Genomic DNA, 26,269 nt, shown 5'->3' with positions numbered 1-26,269 from the left:
ATATCTACTTCCATTATTGATCATTTTTTACAGAACAATAATATTCCATTACCTTAATATGCCTCAGTTTATTCTGCTATTCCTCAATTGATGGGCATATACTCATTTTCCACTCTTTGTTACCACAAAAATTGTTGCTACAAATGTTTTTACACATGTGAATCCTTTCCCCTCCTTTGATTTCCTTGTGATAAAAACCCAGTAATGGCATTGTTGGATCAAAGGGGCATGCACAGAGTTTTATAGACCTTTGGGCATAGTTCCAGATTGTCCTCCAGAATGGTTAAATCTTTTCACAACTGCACCAGCAATGCTTTAGTGTCCCAGTTTTCCCCCATCCCGTCTACCATGTTCCTGTCATTTTAGCCTATCTGAGAGGTATGAGGTGGTACCTCAGAGTTTTTGAACTTACATTTCTCTAATTAGTAGTGATTTAAAGTATTTTTAATGTAACTATAAATGACTTGAATTTTGTCATCTGAAAATTATCTGTTCATATCCTTTGACCATTTCTAAAGTGGGTGATGACGTGTATTCTTACAAATTTGACACATTTCTTTATATGTTTTAGAAATGAAACTTTATGTTAAACATGCTAGAAATAATATATTAAATCCAATATATGCATACATATTTATACAATTATTATGCCATACAACACAAAAAGTGAAAATGCTATGTTATGAATTATACTCAAGTACCTTAAGTCCTCTCTCTGAGCATAGATGGCTCTCTTCATCACTGAACAATTGGAACAGGTTTGAATCATCTCATTGTTTAAGAGAGTAACGTCTATGGGAATTGATCATTTTATAATCTGTACATTGATATCCTGGTTCTGCTCATTTCACTCAGCATCAGTTCATGTAAGTCTCTCCAGGCCTCTTTGCAATTATCCTGTGGGTCATTTCATACAGAACAACAATAATCCATAACATTCATATACAACAATTTATTCAGCCATTATCCAATTGATGGGCATCTATCACTTTCCAGTTTCTGGCCACTACAAAGAGGACTGCCACAAACATTCTTGCACATACAGGTTCCTTTCCCTTTTTAAAAATCTCTTTGGGATGTAACACTGCTGGATCAAAGGAAATGCACAATTTGATAACTTTTTGAGCATAATTCCAAATTACTCTCCAGAATGCTTGGATGCATTCACGGTTCTACCAACAATGTGTTAGTGTCCCAGATTTCCCACATCCTGTCCAACATTTGTATTTATTTTTTTCTGTCTATCTGAGAGGTATGTAGTGGTATCTCAGTTGTCTTGATTTGCATTTCTCTTATCAATAGTGATTTATCTTTAGTGTTTTTAATTGGAATGAGAAAGCAAAGGGGTATTTTAAGTGCCAAATCTTTGCATCTTGTTTGTTCATAAATTCTGTTCTTCAATTTTGATTAAATTAAAAAGGTTATGCACAAACAAAACCAATACAACCAAGATTAGAAGAAAAGTAGAAAGCTGGGAAACAATTTTTACAGCATTTCTGATAAAAACCTCATTTCTAAAATATTTAGAGAACGGATAAGAATACATACTATTGTCCAGTTGACAAATGGTCAAAGGATATGAATAGGAATTTTTCAGATGAAGAAATTAAAGCCATTTGTAGTCATCTAAAAAATGCTCTATATCATTATTGATCAGAGAACTGCAAATTAAAACCTCTTTGTAGTACTTTTCAGATTAAGATTTAAATTTCAGATTGACTAAAAGGAAAAGACAATGATATATGGGGGCGGGGGAGTACGGGAAAAGTGCATTGTTGATGGAGTTGTGAACTGTTCTAGCCATTCTGGAAAACAATTTGGAACTATGTCCAAAGGGCTGTGAAACACTTTGTTCCAATAGTGCTGCTATTGGGTCTGTGTCCTAAAGAGATCCTTAAAAGAGAAGAAAGGACCTACAGCAGCCTTTTCTCATGATGGCAAAAAATGTGAAAACTAGCAGATGTCCATCAGTTAGGGAATGGTTGAATAAGTTGTGGTTATATGAAAGTGATGGAATGTTATTCTATAAGAAATAACAAGCAGGCTGATTTCAGAAAAGTCTGGAAAGACTTACATGAACTAATGCTGAGTGAAATAAACAGATATACACAGTAACAGCAAGATTGTGTGATCAATTATGATATACTTAGCTCTTTTTTTCCCCTTTTGTTTGTGATTTTTATTGATTTTTCTTTCCCAATCTGAGTCATATGGAAATTTGTTAAAAATTGATTATACATATTTTCAGTTTTCTTGCTGTCTTGGTAAGGGAAGGAGGTAAGGAAGGGGTGAAAGAAAAAAATGGAACTCAAAATTTTATAAAAATGAATGTTGAAAAAAGTTACAGGATAACATACATTTAAAAGGAACAGCAAGTTGTACATAATAGATTTAATTAATCAATCCATAAATCTATTATGTGCAATCATCTTTTTTCTTTCTACTGCTAATAGAAATGCTTGTTTTAGTTCTTATAGAATACAGTAAAAATAAGACGACTTCCTTGAATCTGTTGATCATCATTTTTTATAGAGCAGTAATCACAGACATATAGTTGGAAAAGGAAATGTAATTTTAATAATTAACTAATGTCTGAAGAGAGATCTGGAACACTAGGAGACCTCAGACCAGACTTTTTGAGAACCATGCCTCAGAATATAGCTCTGATTCTCTCAAAGGAGCCCTTGTTGCCTTTAGGATGAAATACCAGATCATCATCATGGTCTTTACCTTTCCCTATTTTATATTACACTTGATTCATCACATCAACAAGTGCTACTTGGCAAAAATGATCCTACTTCTCAAAGAACTATCATTTTAATGGAGAAGGAAATGTACTAAAAAATTATGTCCAAACAGAGAAATCTCTCATTAAGAAAAATCTAACATTAAGGGAAATCTCACATTAAGAAAAATCTAACATTAAGGGAAATCTGAAATACTACTTTGCTGAATGCTAGATACTCGGAAAAGCCAGGAAGTAAAAATTTAGGAAATCAAATAATGAAATTATTATTATTATTATTTTTTGGGAACAAATAGGCTTGGTTCATAAGAATATGTGAATCAGTGGAATAAAGTATAATTGGCCTGGAAAAGTAAGAAGTGGTCAGGTTATTGAAAGAATTTCAAAATCCAATTAGATAATTTTATATTTGAATTGGTTTTAACCAAGTTGGTCTCAAGCTGTGAAAAAAAAATCTAAAATGTCAACCTATCCTGTCTTTTAAAGGGAATGGGGGGGGGGTCAGTGTATGTTCACATGTATGAAGATCTAGCATAGGAAACTGAGGATTGCTCATACAGTTATGAGGAGGTCATGAAAACCCAGAGAAAGCTTATAGACGAGAGCAAAGGTAGTTTAAGAGAATGATAGCCTGAAAAAGTCAAGAGAAAGGATTGAGAAAAACTATTAAAGTGTGGGGTATTTGGGAGATTATTGACAATTTTGGAAAGTGAATGAATCTAGATGGTAGGGGGAAAAGGAAGTTGAGGCAGGAAGTGTAGGCAATATAGCAAGAATGCTCTGATTAAGTAACTTTTTTTTGCCCCCAAGAAGGGAATGTTGCTGTATTTATAAACAGCAGGAGGGAATGGAAAGATGGTGGGGGTGAGAAGGAAGTCAAATCATACAGGGAGATTTAAATATGAGGTGGAGGTCATTAACATAAAACAATAAAAAATAGGTCATTAACATAAAACAATAAAAAATATAAAATATAAAATTTGTCTACTAAAAGAAAATAATTTAAGTTGTGATTCAGGACTTAGATAGGGAGATATATAAGAAGGACCATCTATGAAAGAGTTGGATGAATGAAGAAATATGCAAAAAGATACCTTGAGATTAAAAGATTCAATTTTTCCAGTAACATATGAACCTTGAGAAGGAAAGGGTTGCCATTGAAACCCTGAGAAGGATTAGAATAGCCACTTTCTTGAGTGGGTCAAGTGAATGGATTATAGAAGATTACCTTTTGTAAAAGGATTTGCTTTTAAGCAAGGACTCAGTTGAGATTATATAACATTTTTAGTGGATCTGATTATTATGTCTTAAATTCACCTTAAAATTGGGAACCAAGCAATCTAAGAAGCATTGCTTTTAGCTCTTTTAAATATATTTAATAGACTCAATTTCAAGTGAGAAAGGACCTTGGAAAGATATTTTCTAGGATAATGGTTCTTAATATGTGATCTGTGAGCTTGGCCTTAAAATATTAACATTTTTATTAATAATTAGTATCATCTTATTAATATTGTCATTATCATTAATGTCAATAAATAATTTAAATTGTTTTTAATTGGTTTTCTTTGTAATAGTTTGTATTTTATGGATTTTAAAAACATTATTCTCATAAGGTATCCATAGACTTTACTTTTTACACAGTTTTATTATCATTGACAAAAAAGGTTAATAATCCTTGTTTTAGGTCAACCCATTCATTTTATATTTATGAAAATTGAAGCTCTAGGAAATTGTATGATTTGCTGTTCTGCACATTTGATGGATACCTTGTTTCTAATTTTGATGGCTTTATATAAGCTCTGATTCATGATTAGAATATAGCCTTTCTTCCCTTCAGTTTTTTTAACCTAGAGTCCCTAATCTCTTCTATTTAAAATCTTTTTTACTGGATACCTCTTTCCCCACATTGCCTTATAATTATTTTGTATAGGTATGTATGTATATGTCTCTTCACTCCTTTTGATATAGAGGACAAATTCTGTAAGGCCTAGTCTTTTTTTCAACTTTGTTATCTCCAACATTGAACACTACTATGTGTGAATTGATTGATTGTCCAATTTAAGCCTGGTATAAAATGGTGTTCTTTCCCACTGTAAAGTGTGTTGGTGGTGGTGGTGGTGGTGGTGGTGGTGGTTCTCCTCTTCCTCTTCTCCACTTTCCTTCCATCTCATCCTCTATTTTATCTGAGGTCTATTATAATATTAAACAAAATATTTTTCTGTGGCATAGCATTATAGTAGCATTTAGTAATGGAAACTATTTGAGATTGTTTGAGGTCCTCATTCATAAAGTGTATATTTTCATCCAGTTGTGATTCTGAAGGGAGGCAAGGATGACTTCCTTACTATTTTAACTTTATAATTGACTGTATTTTTAAAATCACTAAGTTGATTATTATGCAGAGGAAAATGAGCATCAAAGTTTTATGTTTGTTCCTCTACTTCTTTTTTCTTAATATTCTTTGTGTTTCTTTTTTCTAGGCTGTTCGCTGCTATGAATCTCTAATCTTAAAAGCTGAAGGAAAAGTTGAATCTGATTTCTTTTGTCAGTTAGGTCACTTCAACCTCCTGTTGGAAGATTATCCAAAAGGTAAGGTTTGTTTTCTTACCTTTATATATTTGAACAGTTTAACATTGAAAATGATTTTTGTAATGTATAATTGTTTTGATAAATGAGATGATAAACATTAAAGGTTTTGTAAACTTGTAAACTTTAAAAAGACTGTGTGAATACAATGGGTTATGATAGGGATGAGTGATCTTTAAGTTGGCCAAAATAAATTTTAGATTTTTTTTTTTCTTCTGATTTTGATAAAAGTTGGCTGGAGGAAGGTGGGGATGGTAGAATGGCAGTTGGGGATTAGGTGATTTGCCCAGAATTATATATCTAGTTTAGTGCCAAGAGTCTGAGGCTGAATTTGAACTCTGTTCTTTCTGACTCTAGGGCTGATTCTTTAATCCATTGGACCCCTTAGCTGCCCCAACATGGGACAAATTTAGAGAAAATACATAGAAAACAAAGAGAATAAATGATTGATTTTAGAAAATTATATCTCTTATCAGATCAGTTTGTTATGAGAAAAAGATTCTCTGTGTATTCATTTTATTCATGCCTGTCTCCTCAAAAAAGTATATTTCTTTTAGAAATAAACAACAGCGTGGAAAAATGGAGAGGATGAAATGATCCAGTAGAAAGAGAGGATATTTCCAGAGCAGGAATTTTAACTTGGGCATGTGAACTTTAAAAAAAAAATATATATATATATATATATATATAAATAAATTTTTGTTAATTGTGTTTTTAAGTGAAAACAGTCCATAGAATTCACTAGACTGATTAAGGTAAGGGATTAACAATATAATAAAAGAAATCCCTACTTGTTGAGTGAAAAAAAAATGTTCAAAGTGTTCAAATTCTATTTCTCATGCTTACTTCCAAATCACTTGGCCTCCTTTGTTAATTCCCTTTGTAAAATGAGGGAGTTTGGATTAGGTGATTTAAGATCTCTTCCAATTTTTTAATCTATTATTTGTGCCTCATAAGCAAGTACTTTATAAAGAAGTAAGTAGAATTTAGTACTTATTTATTTTCTTACATTCCTTGTTCTAGCTAGGAATTTTTTGGTAGTATTATTTAATTATTTGAATAATAAAGATTGCAAAGTAAAAGTCTTAAAAATACCAATGAAGTTGATTGCTGCTCTAATTAAAAAAAAAAAAAAAAGTCTGAATCTGAATTAAGGAATAGAGCAGAGATTGAGTTCAGCAGAATACCCAAAAAACTAATTCCAGTTCAGTTAAATATTTATTAGTTTCTTCTGTTAATGTGTAGGATGTTGCCATATATAAAATAATAAAGAAGTATAAAGAAATGCCAGATTCATTTTATCTAGTTATTAAATTCTCATACTTCCTTTGCTCTATAATAGTTTCAGGTGATGGTATAGAGAGAATGCATCAAATACATATACTTTGGAGGGATATTAATTGTAAGTGATGAACAAAGTTATTATAAAGTAGTGTGGCAATTTGAAAGGGGAAATCATTATGAAAGGTGTTGGTGTGATCTCCAAAAATTTTCACTATCTAATTCTTTAAAATGTGTACAATATCCAAGGCACTATGGAGACGAACCCAAATGAAAAATAGCCCACTAAAGGACTGAGTTCTAAGATTGATTTACATTGAGGAGTTGGGAGGAGATAGCATTGGTAAGGGGATTCTAAGTAAGAAGTGAGAAAAGTGTGCAATTGAGAAATAGGCATCTCCTCTCTAAGCTCCCACTTTTTTTTGCCTCTCCTTTTTCCTGCATTCCTACTGTATCCTTCTCCATAGGAAAGTATTTCTTCTCTGCCTTCAACATACTCAAAGCAAGACTGAGAACTGTGGACTGTTCAGAGAAGGCCCTGGGCCAGTACGGAACACATTGGGGGAGGCAGGGGGGGGAGGGAAGCATTGGTGGCTCTATAGTCAGAGAACCTGGTCATTCCAGTACTTCTGTGACTTAGGCAAGTCACTTTACCTTCTGTAAAGGTATTTACTTTATCTGGAAAATGAAAGTTTTGGAGTATATTTATTCTGAACTACCTTACATCTCTGATCCCATAGATGCCATGGCTTACCCCTTCAGTCCAGTTTTTTTCAACTGCATAGTTGCACTGACACCCTTCCCTCCCCCAACCCCCCCAACCACACATATTCACCTGCATGTAAATTGAAGCTATCTGTGAAGCTAAAGACACAGCTATCTGCTTGCTGACCTGGTTATTTATATGTGAGTGCAATAAAAGAGGATTACATGTCTGGATAATTAATTTGTTTCTGGGCCCCTCTGATATCACAGTGTAAATGAAATGAAAACATGGTGTTATAATTAGGAAGAACGAAAACATTATTTTACTCGTTATCCCCTGTCTCCCCCAAGCAGGCTACAGTTAAGCAAGGATATATTTACACATATACACACACATGCATTTAAATATAAGTAGGCATGCATCTAAAACAATTTGAATATGACTGACATTTATCAATTTCTTTTTTGTTTGAAGTTTGACTTTCTCTGAGATAATGATTACTAGCCTTGCCCCTTTTCTAATAAATTATATTCCTCATTCTTGATACTATGTTTGTATGTCTATTATTTCCCTTTTTTTAGTTGAATTTTTTAGCTCATTGAACTTAAATACAAAATAAGACAATAGAAAAAGAGAGGAAAAAATAGGCATGTGCACAGCAGAAAACATCAGTCAAGATTCAGAATATATAGCAATAAATTTTCATTTCAAGAAAACACCTATAATAATAGAAGAAATTGTTATTTGTATATATTTATATTGAATTATATTTATGAATGTCCATTCTTGCAGGTTATTCTTATGTTCTCTGCTGAGCGCTTTTTACTTTATTGATTTCCCCCCCTCTTATATATATTTTCTCTCTCTCTCTCTCTCTCTTCTCTCTCTCTCTCTCTCTCTCTCTCTCTCTCTCTCTCTCTCTCTCTCTCTCTCTCTCTCATATACACGTACACACACACATACACTCATTTGTAAACATGCATCTAAAACAATAATAATATGGCTGATAATAATGTAGATTTCTCTCTTGGTTGAATCTTTAGGACTTTGTCTAAGATCAATGATTATTAGCCCTTCTTTCTCTCCCCCCTCCCCCCCAGTAAATTCTACTCCTGATTCTTGTTATAGTATTTGTATATATCTCTTATTTATACCTGCTAATTCTTCTACTTAAATTCAGCTTGCCTTGCTTTTACTCAACCTCCTTCCTCCAGGGATCTCTCCCTATCATTTCTTCTCATCCTTTCCTTTCCTTTTTATCCCATTTCCATTAATCTACATACCTTATCCCATTCCTGTTAATCTAAACACTCTTCTGTACCTCATTTTATTCTATGCTACCCTTTCCCCTCTCTCTATCCCTTTCCTATTAATCCACTCTACAAATCCGTCTATACCCCATCTTACCCTATTCTCTCTTCCATCATTTTTCCCATTATTTCTTCACTGATTTTGGAGGATGCTATATACCTTCATGGTATATGTAATATTGCCTATTTAATCCATTTCTGATGAGTAGGATTCTCTTCCCTCTAATGCCTCTGTGTCCATTCTTCCTCTGTACCTCATTTGTATACTTAATATTTTATTGCCTTTTCCTATATTTGTTTTTTAAAGCAAGATTGAGGCAGAACTATTGATCTTTCTTTTAAGCTATTCAAATAACCGATGTCAATCATAACTGTATAGTATACATTTCCATGTGAAGGGGAGGCAAAGATCGTAACTCAAATTGACTGCTCAAAGGCATGGTACAAACAGAAAGTTTCTTTTTTTTTTTTTTTTTTTTTTTTTTTTTTCTGATTCTTACAAGAAGTGGGGCAGTCCTTTACCAGAAAGTCCGAAGCAGGAAAAGTCAATTTTACCAAAGTAAGGAGCATAGTTATATAGTTGAGATTTACAGAAACTCTATTTACCCACCTGTCCTTTTAAAATCATTGACCAACTCAATCTTTAGTTCTTATTTGTCTTTGGAATACAGGTGGGCTTTTTGTGGTACCAGGATTTTGAATAAGCAATAAATGATTCAAAATGTTATTTTAAAATGGGGGGGGGTCTGTTTTACTTCAGAGGTAAATAATCAATTAAGCAAGAGGTGTTAAAGGTTTGTAAATTACTGAGCTAGTAGCTAAGGTAATTTGGTCTATTTCAGGCTTTTCTCAATCAGATAGTGCTGGCTAGACATCTCTAGGCCATTAAACAGTTAGGTTTTTCTCTAAGCAATTGAGTAAGGGGGTTACCTTTTAAATGTTTTTTGCTGGAGGAGCAAATCTTTGCTCTTCTCCCAGTGCCTAATAATTAAACAAAGCCTTGGTGCTGAGTCTTAAAGGTTATTATTCTGAAAAGTCCTCAGTTTCCTGTTTCACTCATGTGTATAAAGCAAACCATTTGTATGTTTTAAAATCTTTGAATTAATCTTGGATATGTTCTTATGTTAGATTTTCTCTTGGATTTGACTGAAAGTCCTGAAAATGTGCAAGTTTGTTGGAATGTCCATTTCTTTTTCATTCAATATTATGGATAATTTTGTTGGATACGATAGTTTTGGTCACAGGCCTTTATTCTTTTGAGTTTATATATATATATATATACACACACACCATATATCATATTTTTTTCCTTATGGTTGCTGTTAAATCCTACAATTGTAACTCCAAGTGAATTTTTGATCTGGGATTTTCAAAATTTGGCAGTTACATTCCTTTTCTTTTTTTTTTTTTTACAAAGTTTCTCTTTAAGGTGATGATCAGTTAATTTTTCTACTCCTACTGTCATATTCTATCACACTGGGATAATTTTGTTGGATTATTTCTTGCCTTTTTTTTTTTTTTTGGTCACATCTTTCAAGTAGTCCAATTATATTTTCTCTTCTTGATTTGTTGTTCTCTAGATTGGTTATATTTTTAAAAGTAATATTTAACATTCTGTCTTCATTCTTTATATTTTGTTTTATTTCTTGATATTTCTTCACTGGCTTCCTGTTATGTAATTCTAATTTTCAATGAATGATTTTCTTTAAGACTCTGGAATTTTTCTAGCTGGTTAACTTTTTAATCTTATTTTTCTTGGATGGTTTTTAATTTTATTATTAGTTTTTTAATTTTTTTAATGAGACGTATTATCTAATATTGAGATGGGGAAATGGTGCCTCCAGCTTCACATCAACTCTACCCTCTGACCTAGAACCCCAAACCAAAAGCTTACCCCCTCTTGCAAGTGCTGGCAGCCAAGCCCAGTCCCCCTGCCTCTGTATTCTTGGTGTGCTGGTTCCTTCTCCTCAAGCTCTGTAGCACTGTTGGACCTGTAGCTCCTAATCAGCTGAGGAAATCCCTACATCCCCTTTCTATGATTTTGGTTGAGGTACCAGCTAAGCCCAGATCACCTCAGGGCTCTTGCTAGCTCTTTCTGTGGAGCTAGCCTGGAGCTATTTGCACCTAATGGGGGTTAATCTATGTCCCAAGGTCAGTTCTTCTGGTCTTCTTGCTATTTTATTTTAATTCTACTCATTAACCTGCTTTGCTATATTATTTAACCTCCCCTACCCAAAGATTCCTCCCTCATCTTCTCCCTGGACCCCCTTCCCTTAATTTTACATTAATCTACACATCTTATCCCATATCCATTTATCTAAAAACCCTTCTGTAGCCCACCTTATCCTATGCCACCATTTACCCCCCCTTCTTCACCCCAATTGCATTAATCTACATACCTTCTTTATGTGCTATAAATCTAGACACCTTTCTGTACCCTACTTTATCCTACTCCCTAACCCAATGCTCTATTTTGGAGAATGTTGTCTGTTATGTCTTTCATGGGGTATGTGTGTGTATGTATTCCCTACTTAACCCATTCCCAGCTTGATGGGGTTTTTAGAATCTCTGTCCTCTTCCCTCCCTTCCTTGCCCTTCTACAGTTGGGGTTAGGTAATGTGCTCAGAATCACTCAGCTAGTGTTAAGTATCTGAGCCAGATTTAAACTCAGTTCCTTCTGAGTTTCTTTTCTTCTACTTTTCATCACAGCTTCTCCTTGCTCTGTTCTAATTTTTAAAGAGTTATTTTCATCTTTAAGATTCTGGATTACCTTTTCTAGTTGGTTATTATTATTATTATTTTTTTTTTGGGATTTTTTTTTTTCCTTGGATGATTTTTAAAAAAATTTTATTAGTTTTTCCTCAATTTCTCTTAGTTGGTTTTTAATGTCTTTTTTGAGTTCTATAAATTCATGCTGGTCAGGTATACACTTAACATTACTCTTTGGTTAAGAGACATTTAAAAAACAAATTTTTTTTTTTCAATGTCCTCTTCTGTTCTTCCCATTTCACATAGTAAGTTTTTATAGTTAGGTTGTGTTTCCTTGATCTGCTTTTAAATTTTTTTTTTTTTTTTTTTTTTTTGAGTACTTATTTGTGTAAGATTCCTCTGGCTTTACTTCAGTTCTCCCCTCTGACCTGGAATCCCAAACCAAGAATTTTAACCCTCTTGTTAGTGCCCACAGTCCAGTCAGTAGCTTCCCTGCCCTATTGGTTCTGCACTCACCATGTATGCTGGTCCCTTTTTGTCCAGGGACACACTTCAGTATCTCAATAGTATAGTTGGGAGCATTCCTAATCAGGAGAGAAGTTCCCTCAATCTTCCTGGACTCCCTGCACTCCCTGTGCTATCTGGGTGGTGAAAGTTCCTGTGGTTGGGGCTGAGGCTAATTCTTACCAGCAAGTCCCTGGATTCCCTGCTTGCTTTTTCTGTGGAACTATCCTGGAATTATTTACGTTTCACACTAGTTAGGTCTTTCTTTGAGTCTTATTGAATTGTCTCTCACTGGGTTTTTCAGTCTATATTTGCTCTGGGGTGCAATTTTATTTAGATAGTGGGGTAAAATCTGGAGAGTTTCGATTTTCTGACCTGTTTCTCTATCTTCAGTGGGGGAGGATTCTGGGAAGATGAAGAACTCTTTAGAGAAGAGTAGCTAAAATTAGCTAAAATTAAAGATGGGGAAAGTATGAGATTAGATTAGCATGTGGCATGAGGACAGACTTCAAAAAGTTAAAATTATTTAGTATGAATAAATGAAGACAAGTGTGTAGGATAGAAATTGGTGGTACTGACCCTGACTCTTATAGTATTAAATCATATTTTTGGGCAAGGTTTTCTGCAGTGATATTTGTAAAAGAAACAGCCCCTAGATTGGTAGTCTATACAGGCTGTTAGTTCTAGCTCTATCATTTATTATCTGTGAATTCCTTGGCAAGCCAGATAACCTTTTTTGAGCACTGTCTAACACTGCCTATCAATAAGAAATGACATTATTTACATTATTCTCAAATGAGATTGATAATAAAGCCCTTTACATCATTTAGATGTGAATTGTTACTGTTCTAAAACTTTTGATTATGAGTGTATAAAAGTATACATTTAAAAAATTATTATAGCTTTTTATTTGGAAAACAAATGGTAAACATGGGTAATTTTTCAATTGACTCTTGCAAAACCTTCTGTTCCAAGTTCTCCTCCCCTCCCCTCCCCTCCCATCCCCCCATGGCAGGTAGTCTAAAGCATGTTAAATATGTTAAAGTATATGTTAAATACAATATATGTATGCATATTTATACTGTTATCTTGCTGCACAAGAAAAATGGGATCTAGAAAGAAGGGGGAAAAAAAAAACCGAGAAAGGGGGGAAAAAATGCAAGCAAACATTAACAGAAAGTATGCACATGTTATGTTGTGGTCCATATTCATTTCCCAGTGTTCTTTCTCTGGGTGTAACTGGTTCTCTTCATTACTGAACAATTAGAACTGGTTTGAAACATCTCATTTTTGAAGAGAGCCACATTCATCAGAATTGATCATCATATAATATTGTTGTTGAAGTGTATAATGATCTCTGGTTTTGCTCATTTCACTTAGCATCAGTTTATGTAAGTCTCTCCAGGTCTCTCTAAAACTATCCTCCTGACTGTTTTTTACAAAACGATAATATTTCATAACATTCATATACCTAAATTTATTCAGCCATTCTCCAGTTGATGGGCATCCATTCAATTTCCAGTTTCTTGTACTACAAAGAGGGCTGCCACAAACATTTTTGTACATACAGGTCCCTTTCCCTCTTTTAAGAACTCTTTGGGATATGAACCCAGTAGAAACACTGCTGGATTAGTTTGCTAGCATTTTGATCATAGTTCCAAACTGCTCTCCAGAATGGCTGAATCCTTTCACAGTTCCACCAACAATGTATCAATGTCTCAGTTTCCCCACATCCCCTCTAACATTGGTCATTTTTTTTCCTGTCATTTTAGCCAATCTGACAGATGTGTAGTGCTATCTGAGTTGTCTTAATTTGCATTCTCTGATCAGTAGTGATTTGGAGCAACTTTTTATGTAGCTACAAATAATTTCAATTTCTTTATCTGAAAATTGTCTGTTCATATCCTTTGACCATTTATCAATTGGAGAATGGCTTGATTTCTTATAAATTTGAGTCAATTCTCTACATATTTTGGAAATGAGGCCTTTATCAGAACCTTTAAATATAAAAATGTTTTCCCAATTTATTACTTCCCTTCTAATCTTGTCTGCATTAGTTTTGTTTGCACAAAAACTTTTTTGACTTAATGTAAAAATTTTTTTTCTATTTTGTGATCAATAATTATCTCTAGGTCTTCTTGGCCCTTCTTCCTCCACGATTTGAGAGGTGTAAACTATCCTATGTTCTTCTAATTTATAATTTCGTGCTTTATGTCTAGATCGTGAATCCATTTTGACCTTATCTTGGTGTATGGCGTTAAGTGTGGGTCAATGTCTAGTTTCTCCCATACTAGTTTATAATTTTCCCAGCAGTTTTTGTCAAATAATGAATTCTTATTCCAAAAGTTGGGGTCTTTGGGTTTGTCAAACAATAAATTGCTATAGTTATTGACTTTTTTGTCCTATGAATCTAACGTATCCACTGATCTACTAGTCTATTTCTTAGGCAATACCAAATAAATGGTTTTGATGACTGCTGCTTTATAATATAGTTTTAGATATGGTACAGTTAAGCTACCTTCATTTTGATTTTTTTTTTTTCCCCCTTAGTTCCCTTGAAATTCTTGACCTTTAGTTCTTCCAGATGAATTTTGTTGTTATTTTTCTAAGTCATTAAAATAGTTTCTTGGAAGTTTGATTGGTATTACTACATCAATAGATCCAAGAGCACTTAATATTTTCAGTTGTTTAGGTCTGACTTTTATTTGTGTGGAAAGTGTTTTGTAGTTTTGATCATATAGTTCCTGACTTTCCCTTGGCAGGTAGATTACCAAATATTTTATACTATCAACAGTTATTTTAAATGGAATTTCTCTTTGTATCACTTGCTGTTGGATTTTGTTAGTGATGCATAAAAATGTTGATGAGTTATGTGGATTTATTTTGTATACTGCAACTTTGCTAAAGTTGTGGATTATTTCTAATAGCTTTTTAATAGAATCTCTGGGGTTCTCTAAGTATACCATCATATAATTTGCAAAGAGTGATAATTTGGTTTCCCCATTACCTACTCTAATTCCTTTAATCTCTTTCTCGACTCTTATTGCCAAAGCTAGCATTTCTAATAAAATATTGAATAGTAATAGTGATAGTGGGCAACCTTGTTTCACTCCTGATCTTTTTGGGAATGGTTCCGATTTATTGCCATTACATATGATGCTTACTGATGGTCATAAAAGGAATTTGGTAGGACTCCTTTATTCCCTATTTTTTTTTTCAAATAGTTTATGTAGTGTTGGAGTTAGTTGTTCTTTAACTGTTTGGTAGAATTCATATGTAAATCCATCTAGTCCAGGGGACTTTTTCTTAGAAAGTTGATTATTATCTTGTTCTATTTCTTTTTCCAAAATGGGACTGTTTAAGCAATTTACTTCCTCTTGTGATAATCTGGGCAGCCTCTATTTTTGAAGGTATTTATCCATTTCACTTACGTTTGATTTATTGGCATAAAATTTCCTCTTCATTAGTGGAAAGTTTTCCCTTTTAATTTTTAAGACTAACACTTTGATTTTCCTCTTTCCTTTTTCTAATCAGATTTACCAAAGGTTTATCAATTTTTTTTTTCATAAAACCAACTCTTAGTTTTTTTTTTTTTTTTTTTAATTCAATAGTTTTTTACATTCAGTTTTATTAATTTCCCCTTTTATTTCTAGAATTTCAAGTATAATGTTTGGGGGTTTCTAATTTGCTCTTTTTTTCTAGCTGTTTTAGTTGCAAGCCTAATTCATCGACCTTTTTTTTTTTTTTCCATTTTATGCAAATAAGCCTTTAGAGATATAAAATTTCCCCTTATTACTGTTTTGGTTGCATCCTGCACATTTTGGTATGTTGGTATTATTGTCATTCTCTTATGTGAAATTATTGTGTCTATGATTTGCTGTTTCCTCCCATTCATTCTTTTTTTTTTTTTTTTTTCCCCCCTGAGGCTGGGGTTAAGTGACTTGCCCAGGGTCACACAGCTAGGAAGTGTTAAATGCCTGAGACCAAATTTGAACTGGGGTCCTCCTGAATTCAGGGCTGGTGCTCTATCCACTGCCCCACCTACCTGCCCCCCATTCGTTCTTTAGGGTAAGATTATTTAGTTTCCAATTACTTTTCGGTCTATTTTCCCCTGGCTTTTTATTGCATTGTGTGATCTGAAAAAAACGCATTTACCATTTCTGCCTTTGTGTATTTGGTTTTTAGGTCTTTATGTCCTAATAGATGGTCACTTTTTTGTATAAGTTTCATGAACTTCCGAGAAGAAAGTGTACTCCTTTCTGTCTCCATTCAGTTTTCTTCAAAGATCTATTGTACCTAACGTTTCTGGTATTCTATTTACCTCTCTAACTTCTTATTTATTTTGTGGTTTGATTTATCTTGTTCTGAGAGTGCCCGGTTGAGATCTTCCGCTATTATGGTTTTGCTGTCTATTTCTTCTTACAGCTGTCCTTTAGGAATTTAGATGCTATACCAATTGGTGTATGTATGTTTAGTATTGATATTGCTTCATTATCTATTGTATTCTTTAGCAAGATATAGTTTTCTTTCTTATCTTTTTAAATTAGATCACTTTTTGCTTTTGCTTGATCTGAGATAAAGATGGCTAGCCCTGCTTTTTTAACTTCACGTGAAGCATAGTAGATTCTGCTCCAGCCTTTTTCTTTTACTCTGTATGTATCACCCTGCTTTAAATGTGTTTACTGTAAACAACATATTGTAGGATTCTGGCTTTTAATCCAGTTTGCTATAAGCCTCTGCTTTATGGGGGAATTTATCCCATTCATATTTACAGTTAAAACTACTAATTCTGTATTTCTTGTCATTTTATTATCCCCAGATTATGCTTTTCTCTTTCCTTTTCCCCTTACCCCACTCCCCAGTATTAAACTTATGGGCACCACTTGCCTCACGCAGCCCTCCCTCTTTAGAATCTGGCTCTCCCCCTTTCTTAAACCTTTTCCTTACTATTTCTGTATTCCCTTCTATTTATCCTACCCCTTTCCTTTTAATTTTCTCCTACCACTTTTCATTGAGGTGGAAGAAGTTTCTTTGTATACCAAATATGTCTAATATTTTCTCTTGGAACCAAATCTGATGAGAGTAAGATTCACACAATGTTCACCCCCCCCCCCTTTCCCTCAGATATTAGGTTTCCTATGCCTCTTTGTGAGATGTAATTTCCCTCTTTTTACCTCCACTTTTCTCTTTTTCTGGTACAATCTCCTTTCCACCTCTAGTTCCTTTTTCATATTGTAACAGTAAAATCAAATTATACATGTGTGCTCTATATATAGCCATCATAGAAATCACAGGTCTCAAGAGTTCTTTTTATCTTTTTTTGTTTCTCTTGCGTCTTATATTTGGAGGTCAATTTTTTCTTTAAATCTGGTTTTTTCATCTGAGATAAATGGAATTCACCTATTTCATTGAATTCCCATCTTCTTCCCTGGAAGAAAATGCTCTAAAGTTTAGCTGGCTAATTTTATTCTTAGCTGCATTCCAAGTTCTTTTGTCTTTTGGGAATATCAGTTTTCAGGCCCTTTGATCCTTTAATGGGTTGCTGTTAAATCCTGAGTAATCCTTATTATGGCTCCTCTGCATTTGAATTGTTTTTTTTTTTTTTTTTTTTTTTTTTTTTTTGTTTTTTTGTTTTTTCTTTTTTTCTGGCTGCTTGTAATATTTTTTTCTTGGTCTATAATTGTGGAATTTAGCCACAATATTCCTTGGAGTTTTAATTTTGGGGTCTCTTTCTGGAGGTGTTTGATGAATTCTTTCAATGGCAATTTTACCTTCTGATTCTTTGACATCTGGGCCATTCTCTTTTATGATTTCCTGAAAAATAGTGTCTAGGCTCTTTTTTTAAATCATGACTTTTAGGGAGTCCAATAATCTTTAGATTATCTCTCCTAGATCTATTTTCCAGGTCTTTTGTTTTCCCAAGTTTGTATTTAACATTTTTTGCTATTCATTCAATTTTTTTGGTTTTGCTTGACTGATTCTTGATGTCTTTTCCAGTCATTCATTTCCATTTGTTCAGTTCTGATTTTTAATGATTTATTTTCTTCATTTAGTTATTTTTTAAAATTTCTTTTTGTATTTGTCCAATAGAGCTTTTTTAAATTTGTTATTTTGTTCTAGAGAATGTTTCCACCCCTCCCCTCCATGTACAAATTGTTTTCCTGCGAGTTCTTTACCATTTCCAATTCACAGATTCTGTTTTCCTGAGAGTTCTTTACCTTTTCCATTACACATTTCAGGGAGTTGTTTTCTTTTTCTACTTTAACAAATCTTTCTTTTAATGAATTATATTCCTTTTCCAAATACTCTTGCAGAATTTTCCTTTCCCCATTCTTTTTCTAGCTCCCTTTTAAGATCCTTTTTTTTTTTTTTTTTTTTTTTTTTGCTAAGGCAATTGGGGTTAAGTGACTTGCCCAGGGCCACACAGCCAGGAAGTGTTAAGTGTCTGAGGCGAGACTTGAACTCAGGTCCTCCTGACTTCAGGGCTGGTGCTCTATCCATTGTGCCACCTGGCTGCTCCTTAAGATCCTTTTTAAGTTCTTGCATGGTGGGGAACAGGTTATATATCCCCCTTGCAGGGTTCATCTAGAGACAATGTGCTTTTAGTCTCCTCAGGGTTTGAAGTCTCTTCTTTTTCACTCTAGAAGTGTGTGTATGTGTGTGTGTGTGTATATATATATATATATATATATATATATATATATATATATATAGAGAGAGAGAGAGAGAGAGAGAGAGAGAGAGAGAGAGAGAGAGAGAGAGAGAGAGAGAGAGAGAGAGTGAGAGTGAGAGTGTGTGTGTGTGTGTGTGCTTGGGGCAATTAGGCCTTTTCAAGCTTCCTCTGGAAGGGAAGAGGCAGCAGCTGCACTGGGATCCTGTTGAGTCACTCCTGAAGTTGGGTGGGTGTGGTCAGGCTCTGTGGGACTCTGGAGCTTTAGGGTACACTGTTTACCTCTGAGTTTGTGTTGGACATTTTATGCCTTCTCTGCTGATTTACTGGCTCCCCAAAGATTCTCCGCCATGTGGGAGACTGCATCCCATCCCTTTCTACTCGGCATGTGCTGGCTTTCTGTGCTCTGTCTGTCTGCTACTGGTGCTTGGGCCTGGCCTCCTCCCATGCCCATGTCCTACAAAACAGACCTTTTTTGGTGATCTTTGAGATAATCTTCTGTTGGTAATTTGTTGTACTCCCAATATTAATGGATCCTGACAGTTTAGGACTAATTTGGAGGCTGCATTTCGTAAATAGTTTGAAGGTAGCAGGAGAGAGAGCTCAGAAAAGAAGCAAGTGTCCTCTCCACCATCTTGGCTGTGCCCAATCTATACACATTTTTATGGATAAGGCAAACAACATAAAATACAAGATTCCATTACCATCCAGCCTCAACACTATTGCTAAAGTAATTTTTTTTTTTAGTTCAGATTAGGTTATGGTACTTTTGTACTCAGCAAATGAGTCTTGTAACAGCTTGGCCTTAACCTATTTTTGGAGTCTCTTTGTGTGTCTCCTACCTCATTATATATCATGCATTGTATTTAGTCTAATCCCCTGTCCTGGAATATACTTGGTAATATACTTGGTGATTAATAAATGTTTCTTTTTAGTGTTGAATCATTTCAGTCCTGTCTGACTCTCCTTGATCTCATTTAATGTTTTCTTGACAAAGATATAGTGGAGTGGTTTGCCATTTCCTTCTCCAGGTACAATTTTTTTTTTTTTTTTTTTTTTTGGGTAAATATGGATTAAGTGATAATGAATTTAAATTTAAGGTATTCTTTACTAGTGGGCTAGTAAGGGCTAGTGTTTTTATCAACTGAGCCATCTAGCTACCTGAAATACTCATTGATTAATGAGGAATATCCTTTCATGTTGTAGGTTGCTTAAACAAGTACTTATTTGGGGGATGGGACTAAAATTTGTGTAGTTTAGACTTTATATAATTCCTTCACCCATGTACTCTACTGTATAGTTAAGTCAGAACTTGACTATATGATACTATTTCTCTGTCTCTATTCTCTATTGCTCCCTCTTTCTCATGCTTTTGCTATCTTCATATTACAATACCTAGATTTTTTTTTTCTGAAGTTTATTTTCATTGTTATTTTCTTGAATTGTAAGTGGTTGTATATAATGGTGAAATTTATATTTTCTATAATCGCTAATAAAGCATGGAATAGATATTAAATAGTGAAAAAGTTTTCAGATGCAGGAGTATATGTATTGAGGGTATGTGTGTGTATGTTTTATATATATATATATGATGTCTCTATGTGCAGGCTTTGTAAATCTATTATGCTTGTGTATTGTTTTGGGAAATAATTGCAAATGATTTAGATCCAAAGGTAACTTATGACCCAGGGCTTTCCTTGGATTTGTCACATTGTTAAGAGAGGTTTAGAGGATCTTGGCCTTGGGATCTATTTGACAAAGTGCATGACTTAGTCAGGGCTATTTTTAGATTACTCCTAACATTTTTTTGGATTGCGTTGAGAATGTACAATATGTTTCTTGTTTATATATGTGTGTGTATATATATATATATATATATATATATATATATATATATATATATACACATATGCATATATATATATATGTATATATATATACACACATATGCATATATATATGTGTATATATATATATACATATATATTTACATATACACTTGAAACTTTTGTAGTTGTAATATTAAGCCAGCATGTTCCAGAGAAACTTTAAAAAAAAAAAAAAAGTGATGCTAATTTTGATTTTTGGCTTTTGAAATCTTTTATTAATGTCTTTATAATGTTGCCTTAATTTTTCTAAAACTTTTTTTTTTTTTTTTTTTTCTTCTTTCAGCATTATCTGCATACCAGAGGTACTACAGTTTACAATCTGACTACTGGAAGGTTGGTGCATCTTTGCATTTCTGCTATTGCCACCTGATTTGGGCATATTATTTTTGAGCTACATCCAAAATAAAATTTTATTGGTGACATTTTATTGTTTCTAGAATCAGGGATGTGATGACATGGAGATGAAGGATTATTTTATATTTTTGTGCTATGTATTGTCTTAGAAATATTACAACAATTGTATTGGTCCAAAGATATTTTATCCTTCCTAGTTTTTGTACCACTTATGATTGGTATGTTGGATTGAGGAAAGTGATGAAGAAGAGTTGAGAATATGTGATTATGCAGATAAGTGATTATAGTATTTGTATCTTGCAGGGAAAATTCTGATGGGACTTTCCAAATTTCTTGAAATTCTCTCTTTTCCTATTTCAGCCATGGAAGATGTGCCTTGTTTTAAATAGAAGTCTGAAAAACAGCCTCCTATATTTGTAGATATTTCTAACAAAACTCTTTCTCTGCTCTCTCTCTCTCTCTCTCTCTCTCTCTCTCTCTCTCTCTCTCTCTCTCTCTCTCTCTCTCTCTCCTTTCTCCCTCTCCTCTCTTCTCCCCTCCTCTTTCCCCATCCCACTTTTATATAGTCCTAATTCACTTCTCTTCTTCTTCCCTTCCTCCCAGCAACTGGGGTTAAGAGAGTTACCCAGGGTCACACAGCTAGGAAGTGTTGTGTTTGAGGCCATATTTGAATTCTGGTCTCCTGTCTTCAGGGCTGGTGCCCTAACCATTGTGCAACCTACCTGCCCCAGCCCTCGTTCACCTTTAATTTTGATTTCATGGGAATTTGAGTTACCAATATCTAGGTTTACTATTCTCTTATGGATGACCTTTAAGATGAGTTTCATTGTAATATATTTGATAGTGTTATTTTAGAACAGTAAGATAGTTTTATGGTAGCATGACAATAATTTTTTAAAAAGAAGAATGTATAGTATTTTACTTCCTAATTAATTTTTGGTCTGTTTTCCTCTGGACTTTTATTGCGTCATCTGAAAAAAATGCATTTAATATTTCTGCCTTTCCTCATTTGATTATGTCCTAATATATAGTCACTTTTTTAGGTTCCAAGAACTGCTGAGAAAAAAAAGTATGCTTTTCGTCTCCATTCAGTTTTCTCCAAAGATTTATCATACTTGACTTCTCTAAAATTCTATTTACCTCCTTAACTACCACCACCACTACTACTACTACTACTACTACTACTACTACTACTACTACTACTACTTTTTCCTTCCTTCCTTCCTTCCTTCCTTCCTTCCTTCCTTCCTTCCTTCCTTCCTTCCTTCCTTCCTTCCTTCCTTCCTTCCTTCCTTCCTTCCTTCCTTCCTTCCTTCCTTCCTTCCTTCCTTCCTTCCTTCCTTCCTTCCTTCCTTCCTTCCTTCCTTCCTTCCTTCCTTCCTTCCTTCCTTCTCCCCTCCCCTTTCTCTCTCTCTCTCTCTCTCCTTCCTTCCTTTCTCTCTCTCTCTCTCTCTCTCTCTATCTATCTATTGGGATTAATTGACTTGCCAAGGATCACATAGCTAGGGAGTGTGTCTGAGATCAGATTTGAACTCAGGTCCTCCTGACCTCAGAACTGGTAGGTGCTCCATCTATTACTGCCCTACCTAGCTGCCCATAAGATTTATTTATATATATATATATATATATATACATATATATATATATATATATATATATATATGTATATATATATATATATATATATTAGGAATTTATATATAATGTATACAATTACTTATTATTCATTTCTTGGTTCGATTCATCTAGTTCTGAGAGAGCAAGGTTCATATCTCCCATTATTATAGTTTTGCTGTTTATTTCTTTTTGCATTTCTCTTCTCCTCTAGCAATTTCCATGCAATACCACTTGAGTATTGCTATTGCTTCTTTATGGTACCCTTCAGCAATTTCTTTCCTTATCTCTTTTTATTAAATATATCTTTGCTTTTGCTTGATCTGAGATCAGAATCGCTATCCTCATTTTTTTTTTTTTAACTTCACCTAAACATAACAGATTCTGCTCCAGCCTTTTGTCTTTACTCTGTATGTATCACTCTGCTTCAAATGTATTTATTGTAAACAGCACATTGTAGATTCTCACTTTTAATCCACTCTTGTTACCTGATTCTGTTTTATGGGAGAGTTCATTCCATTGACATTCAATGTTTAAAATGACTAATTCCCGCCATCTTATTTACCCCATTGCTTCTCTCTTTCCTTTCCATCTTTCCCTCCTTCCCATTATTTTGCTTCTGACCACCACTTCCCTTCCCTCAATCAGGTCTCTCCCTTTACAGCCCCTCCCCCTTTCTTATACCTTTCCCCTACTACTGTTTTCCCTTCTATTAACCTCGGTATCCTTTTCCTCTTCCACTTCCCTAAGGTGGGTTAAGTTTCTCTGTGAAACCAAATATGTCTAATATTCTCTCGGACCTAAATGTGACACACAGTGTTCATATCCACCTTCCTTCTTTTCCCTCAATTATAATAGTTTATGAAGTGATTAATTTTTCTCATTTTACTTCCCTTTTCTTCTTTCATCTGGTACAATCCTCTTTCCACCTTTAGTTTCTTTTTTATATTATCACAATAAAGTCAAATTATATCCGCAGTCTTTAAGTATATCCATAACAGTGATATAATTCAGAAGAGTTCTTTTTTTTATGCTGCTCTTGAGTTGTGTATGGAACACAGATTTTCTGTTCAACTCTCTAATTTTCATCAGAAATAAACAGAATTCACCTATATCTTTGAATGTTCATCTTCTTCCCTGAAAGATAATGCTCAATTTAGCTGGATCCTGCATTCTTTGCTGCAATCCAAGTTCCTTTGCCTTTTGGAATATCAGATTCCAGGCCCTTCAGTCTTTTAAAGTCCTTTAAAGTGGAAGCTACAAGGTCCTGCGTAATCCTAATTGTGGTTCCTTGTTATTTGAATTGTTTCATTTTAGCTGCTTGCAATATTTTTTTCCTTGATCTGACAATTCTGAAATTTAGCTAAAAGGTTCATTGGAGTTTTAATTTTGCAGTCTTTTTCAGGAAGCAAACTTCCAGGTAATTTACATTTTCTTCAATTTTTTTCATTTTTTGTTTTGTTTGACTAATTTTTGGTGAATCATTGAGTCATTTCCAATTTTTCAAATTGGGTTTTTAGTGAATTATTTTTTTTTTTAGTAACTTTTTAAAGCTCTTTTTGTATTTGGCCAATTGAATTCTTAAACGAGTTGTGTTCAATTGATTTTTTTTTTTTTCCATTTCACATTCTGTTTTCCTTTTTTCATTTCGTCAAATCTGTATTGTAAGGCATTATGCTTTTTCCATTTCACTAAATCTATTTTGTAAAGAGTTTTCTTTAGATAATCTCTTGTGTTTTCTTTTCCAAACTGTCTTGCAAATTTCTCATTTCTGTCCCCCCCCCCCTTTTTTTTTTTTTTTTTTTTTTTTTTTGTCTTTTTAAAGATTCTTCTTACATTCTTCCAAGAGAGTCTTGTGTGGTGGGAGGGTGGGGAGACATGACCAATTTATATCACTCCTTGGGGCTTCATCTGGAGGTGATCTGCTTTTAGTGTTCTCAGAGTTTGAAATCTCCTCTTTATCCATAAAATGTATCATTGGTCAGAATTAGTTTTGCCTTTTTGCTTTTTTTTAAGTTGAGGTCTGCTTTTAGGGCAAAGGGGAATGTTGTCTAAGCTTCCACTATAGGAGGCTGTGGCTGCTCTGGATAGATGTGACCAAGTTCCAAGATATTGTGGGGTTTAGAAATTTACCATTTGCCTCTTGTATTTACTTTGGATATGTTAACAATTAATCTGCTGATCTGTTGTTTTGAAACCAGGACAGAGTAGCCAAACACTGCTTCAGTTTTTTCCCCCATAGATTTCTAGTGCATGGTGCCCACACCACTCTGGGTCTCTGCACTGCTTGGGTTCAGCCCCTCCCTCCATGCTTGATTGAAAGACTTTCTATTTAAGTTCTTTCAAATAACTTTCTGCTTGAAGTTTGTTACACTCCAAATATTTGTGGGTTCTGTCACTCCAAAATCAGTTCAGAGGCTTCATTTACTGTTAATTTGAGGGACAACTGGGAGAGCTCAGATAAAGTCATGTTTCCTCTCCGCCATCTTAGTTCATTCTCCATGGAATACATTTAAATTTCTTCCTTTCCTCCTTTTCCTGTTTCCCCCATGTTATTCTTTCAGTCTTCTACATAAAGTGGATTTAACTTTGTCTCCTAAGACTCTTAATACTTTTACTACTATTTTGTACATAATTATTCATATGTCATAGTTACCTCTCAGGAGGCAGAACTCATTTTATTTGTGCTTCCCTCCATCATGAATACATTTGGCCCTAAAGATCTCATAATTTTAAATTTAGCAATTAGATCCTTAATATGAATCCTGTACAGAAAGGTAGTATGCCTTATTGTTCCTTCTATCTTTTTCCTTTTGGCAGATAAATAGCTAGGCATTTTAAATTTATCATTGCTACCAAATAATGCCCTTTGTGTCAGAATGTGATTAATATTTGAAATTATTTGCTTTTTCTTTCTCAGAGTTCTGTTAGTAAATTTAGTAGATGATTATGTCTGCTTTTCAGTTAATCAAGAACTTACTGTGTTTCAGGCATTATGCTAAGCTCTAAAGATACAAATATTAGCAAAATTCCTGGCTGTGTTAACTTTAAGGAAATTATTTGGAAGAGAGGAAAAGAGCCAGGATGGGAAGGAGGGCTACTTTGCATCACTTCACAAAATAGAGAGACCAAATGGAACTTGCCAGTCATTGAAGGGAAAGCCAGTCTTTGGCTGACTGTGACAGGTATGTTCCTAGAAATAGGGATATGATAATCCTGCTGGATCTTTTCCCTTGTCAGATATAATCTCAGTATTATAATTCTGAGCGGTACAATTTGATGGACATTGAGAAGGTGGAAATTATTTGGAGAAGCACAATCAGGAGGGTAAAGGGTTTTGAGTCACTCAGTAAACATTAATTAAGCACTATGTATTTAGCCTAGGGAATGAGGTAACTTGGGCTATAAATAAGAAATGTGACAGTGCTTATTTATAAGGTGTTTCTTTAACTTGTTAAAAATTTTTTATTTTCACCAGTTACATGTTGCAACTTTTTTTTGGGGGGGGGGCAGGGAGGTTAAACATATACATTCCATTTAAAAAAATTCCCTTATTAATCAGAACAAAAGAGAAAAATCACGAGAGAAGAAAAAAAATGAACATAGTATGTGTTGATATAAATTGAGTTGCCATAGTTCTCTCTCTGTATTTGTATGGTGTTTTCCATCCAAAGTTTATTGGGATTGCCTAGGATCTCCAAACTACTAAGAAGAAGCAAGTCTTTTTATAATAGATCATCTAGCAATCTTGCTATTGTTGTGTATAATGGTTTCCTGGTTCTGTTTTTTCTGCTCCGCATTAATTTATGTGAATTTTTCCAGGCCTTTATAAAATCAGGCTGTTCATCAGTTTTACAGAATTATAATATTCCATTACATTTATATACCACAACTTATTCA

General features: G+C 34.0%; 1 protein-coding gene across 4 annotated transcripts in view; it reads left to right on the top strand.

Moving 5' to 3' along the window:
* The window catches only part of KDM6A (lysine demethylase 6A), a 240,344-nt gene that overhangs the window by 76,282 nt on the left and 137,793 nt on the right, over window positions 1-26,269 (top strand). For all 4 annotated transcript variants that reach the window (XM_074300796.1, XM_074300793.1, XM_074300795.1 and 1 more), the window contains exons 3-4: window positions 5,227-5,335; window positions 20,685-20,734. In XM_074300796.1, the coding sequence (XP_074156897.1) occupies window positions 5,227-5,335; window positions 20,685-20,734 (159 nt within the window). The remainder of the gene's footprint in view (window positions 1-5,226; window positions 5,336-20,684; window positions 20,735-26,269) is intronic.

Source organism: Sminthopsis crassicaudata, chromosome 3, assembly GCF_048593235.1.
Source record: "Sminthopsis crassicaudata isolate SCR6 chromosome 3, ASM4859323v1, whole genome shotgun sequence".
NCBI lineage: Eukaryota > Metazoa > Chordata > Mammalia > Dasyuromorphia > Dasyuridae > Sminthopsis > Sminthopsis crassicaudata.
The sequence above is the reverse complement of the archived record's forward strand: the minus strand, read 5'-3'. Positions and strand labels throughout refer to the sequence as shown.